The 2,232-nt window shown below is 37.0% G+C and overlaps 1 protein-coding gene across 1 annotated transcript; it reads left to right on the top strand.

The window, feature by feature from the left end:
* The first annotated feature begins 297 nt into the window (after nucleotides 1-297).
* Nucleotides 298-2,232, top strand: LOC131607445 (uncharacterized). The gene is made up of 2 exons (XM_058879450.1): nucleotides 298-652; nucleotides 748-2,232. The coding sequence occupies exon 2, from the start codon at nucleotides 802-804 to the stop codon at nucleotides 2,188-2,190; it is 1,389 nt and encodes a 462-aa protein (XP_058735433.1). The 5' UTR covers nucleotides 298-652; nucleotides 748-801; the 3' UTR covers nucleotides 2,191-2,232.

Below are 2,232 nucleotides of genomic sequence, written 5' to 3'. Positions count from 1 at the left end.
TGATTAAAACAATTATATAGTAGTTTATGATTTTGTACTGAAAAGTTTGTGTGTCTTTATATTGACGGTGGACAAAAGGCAAATGGACCCTTATATTTGTCCTTTTAGGATTTTTATTTTTGAAAACATAAACAAATGCACTGGATTTGCCATTTTAGATCTTTGTAAGGTGGTGCCTATCTAAATTCTAGGCAACACTTTTTGCCTTCAAAGGACAGAGTGGTTATGTTTTAAACTGAGCTTCTTTCAGAGTAACATCTTATGTGCTTAATTAAATAGGGTAGTTTATTTAAAGAGTTCAATTTTTTAACATATGTTTATCATTAGCATTATTTTTCTTGATATGTTCTTATAGCTTTGAATATGCACTTTTTATTTTTAAATTTAGAAGAGAAGTTGATATGATCTTTTCCATTGTCATTCATAAGTCCTAAAAATTGGATTGGATGTCATTAATAGCATTTGCATATTGGGGTTTCCACCACTATAGACTTGTTAAAAGTCTTTCCAATTAAAGCTTACTAGTATATAACCCGCGCGTTGTGCGGTTAATATTTATAGAATTTTTTTATTGAATTTATTTAAACAATTATTATATGAGTTTATTATATGGTGGCCTGGTATGCACCGGAGAAAGTACTGCAAGAAATAGGTATGCCTAACCTTTTTACAAAGTGGATTAAAGTAGCAGTGACTAATGTGACATATGAGTTTAATTTTAAAGGGAAAACCACTGAGATTATGCAGGCTAGAAGAGGCTTCAGACAAAGGGACCCCATCTCCCCCTTGCTTTTTGTTGTTATGATGGAATATCTGAATAGGTTGCTGGTGAAAATGCATAGCAAGCCAAAATTTAAATTCCATGCCAAATGCAAGAATGTTGGCCTAACAAACCTTATTTTGGTTGATGATATCCTGCTATTCAGTCGAGGGGATGTGAATTCAGTCCAAATGCTGATGAATATTGTTCAAATTTTCTCTAAAACTATTGGCCTTGTGATAAACCCTAGAAAATTCAAAGTCTTCTGTGGAGGCATGGATAGAGATACACAAAACCTGTTGTGTAGAATCACAGACTTTGAAGAAGGAAAACTGCCCATGAAATACTTAGGTGTGCCAATCACAAGCAAGAGACTCAGCCTACATCACTACTTGCCCTTGATTGATAAAATCACCCATAGGATGAAGCATTGGACTACCAAGCTTTTGAGCTATGCTGGCAGGATCTCACTGGTTAAGAGCATAGTGCTGGCAATCACACAATATTGGATGCAGTGCTTGCCTCTGCCCCAGTTTGTTATCCATAAAATTGATCAACTCTGTAGGACATTTGTGTGGACTGGTGACACCACTGAAAGTAGAAAAAGTCCTGTGGCGTGGAGTACTGTATGCAGTCCCAAAAGTCAGGGAGGGAAATGTATCATTAACTTGGCTATGTGGAATAAGATAACCTTGCTAAACTGTCTTTGGAATTTATGTAAAAAATCGGATAATATGTGGGTTAAGTGGGTACATATGGTTTACCTAAAGGGGGAGGATGTGATGGTTGCTCAGGTGGTTAAGGATAGCTCTTGGATTGTGAAAAGAATCCTTGAGTTGAGGGACCAGGTGCTGCACATCCAGAGCTTGTGGGATAGTATGCTTACACATGAGAAATTCAGGATGAATGCAGTTTATGATTTGCTGACTAATAGAGACCAAAATGTGGATTGGAGAGGATTATGCTGCAGAAATGCTGCTAGACCCAGAGCAGTATTCACAACTTGGCTTATATGTCATGGAAGGCTGGCGACAAAACATAGATTAAAAAAATTTACTGTGATTCGAGATAGTAACTGTAGTTTATGTCATGATGAAGAGGAAACAATTGCACATCTGGTTTTTGCCTGCAGGTATACCTATGATGTGTGGCAGCGAATTCTAGCATGGATCAATGTGAATCACCTGCCCCTGCCTTGGAATGAAGAGTTGAGATGGGTGATGGAACATACTGCAAAGAAGGGGTGGAAAGCTTGCCTTTTAAAGATGGCTTTCATTGAGACTCTATATGGTATATGGCACAGAAGAAATATTGTGATATTTGGGCCCACCAGTCACACTGATATTGTGTATAGCATTATAGATTGTATAATTTATAGAGGTTGGCAACACCACAAGATTAAGAAACATATAGCTCATATGCTGTCATAGGTTTTTTGGTTATTTTGGAGGTTTGGATCTTTGGATCAACTT

The sequence above is a fragment of the Vicia villosa genome, linkage group LG1 (genome assembly GCF_029867415.1).
Source record: "Vicia villosa cultivar HV-30 ecotype Madison, WI linkage group LG1, Vvil1.0, whole genome shotgun sequence".
In the NCBI taxonomy this organism is placed as follows: domain Eukaryota; kingdom Viridiplantae; phylum Streptophyta; class Magnoliopsida; order Fabales; family Fabaceae; genus Vicia; species Vicia villosa.
The sequence above is the reverse complement of the archived record's forward strand: the minus strand, read 5'-3'. Positions and strand labels throughout refer to the sequence as shown.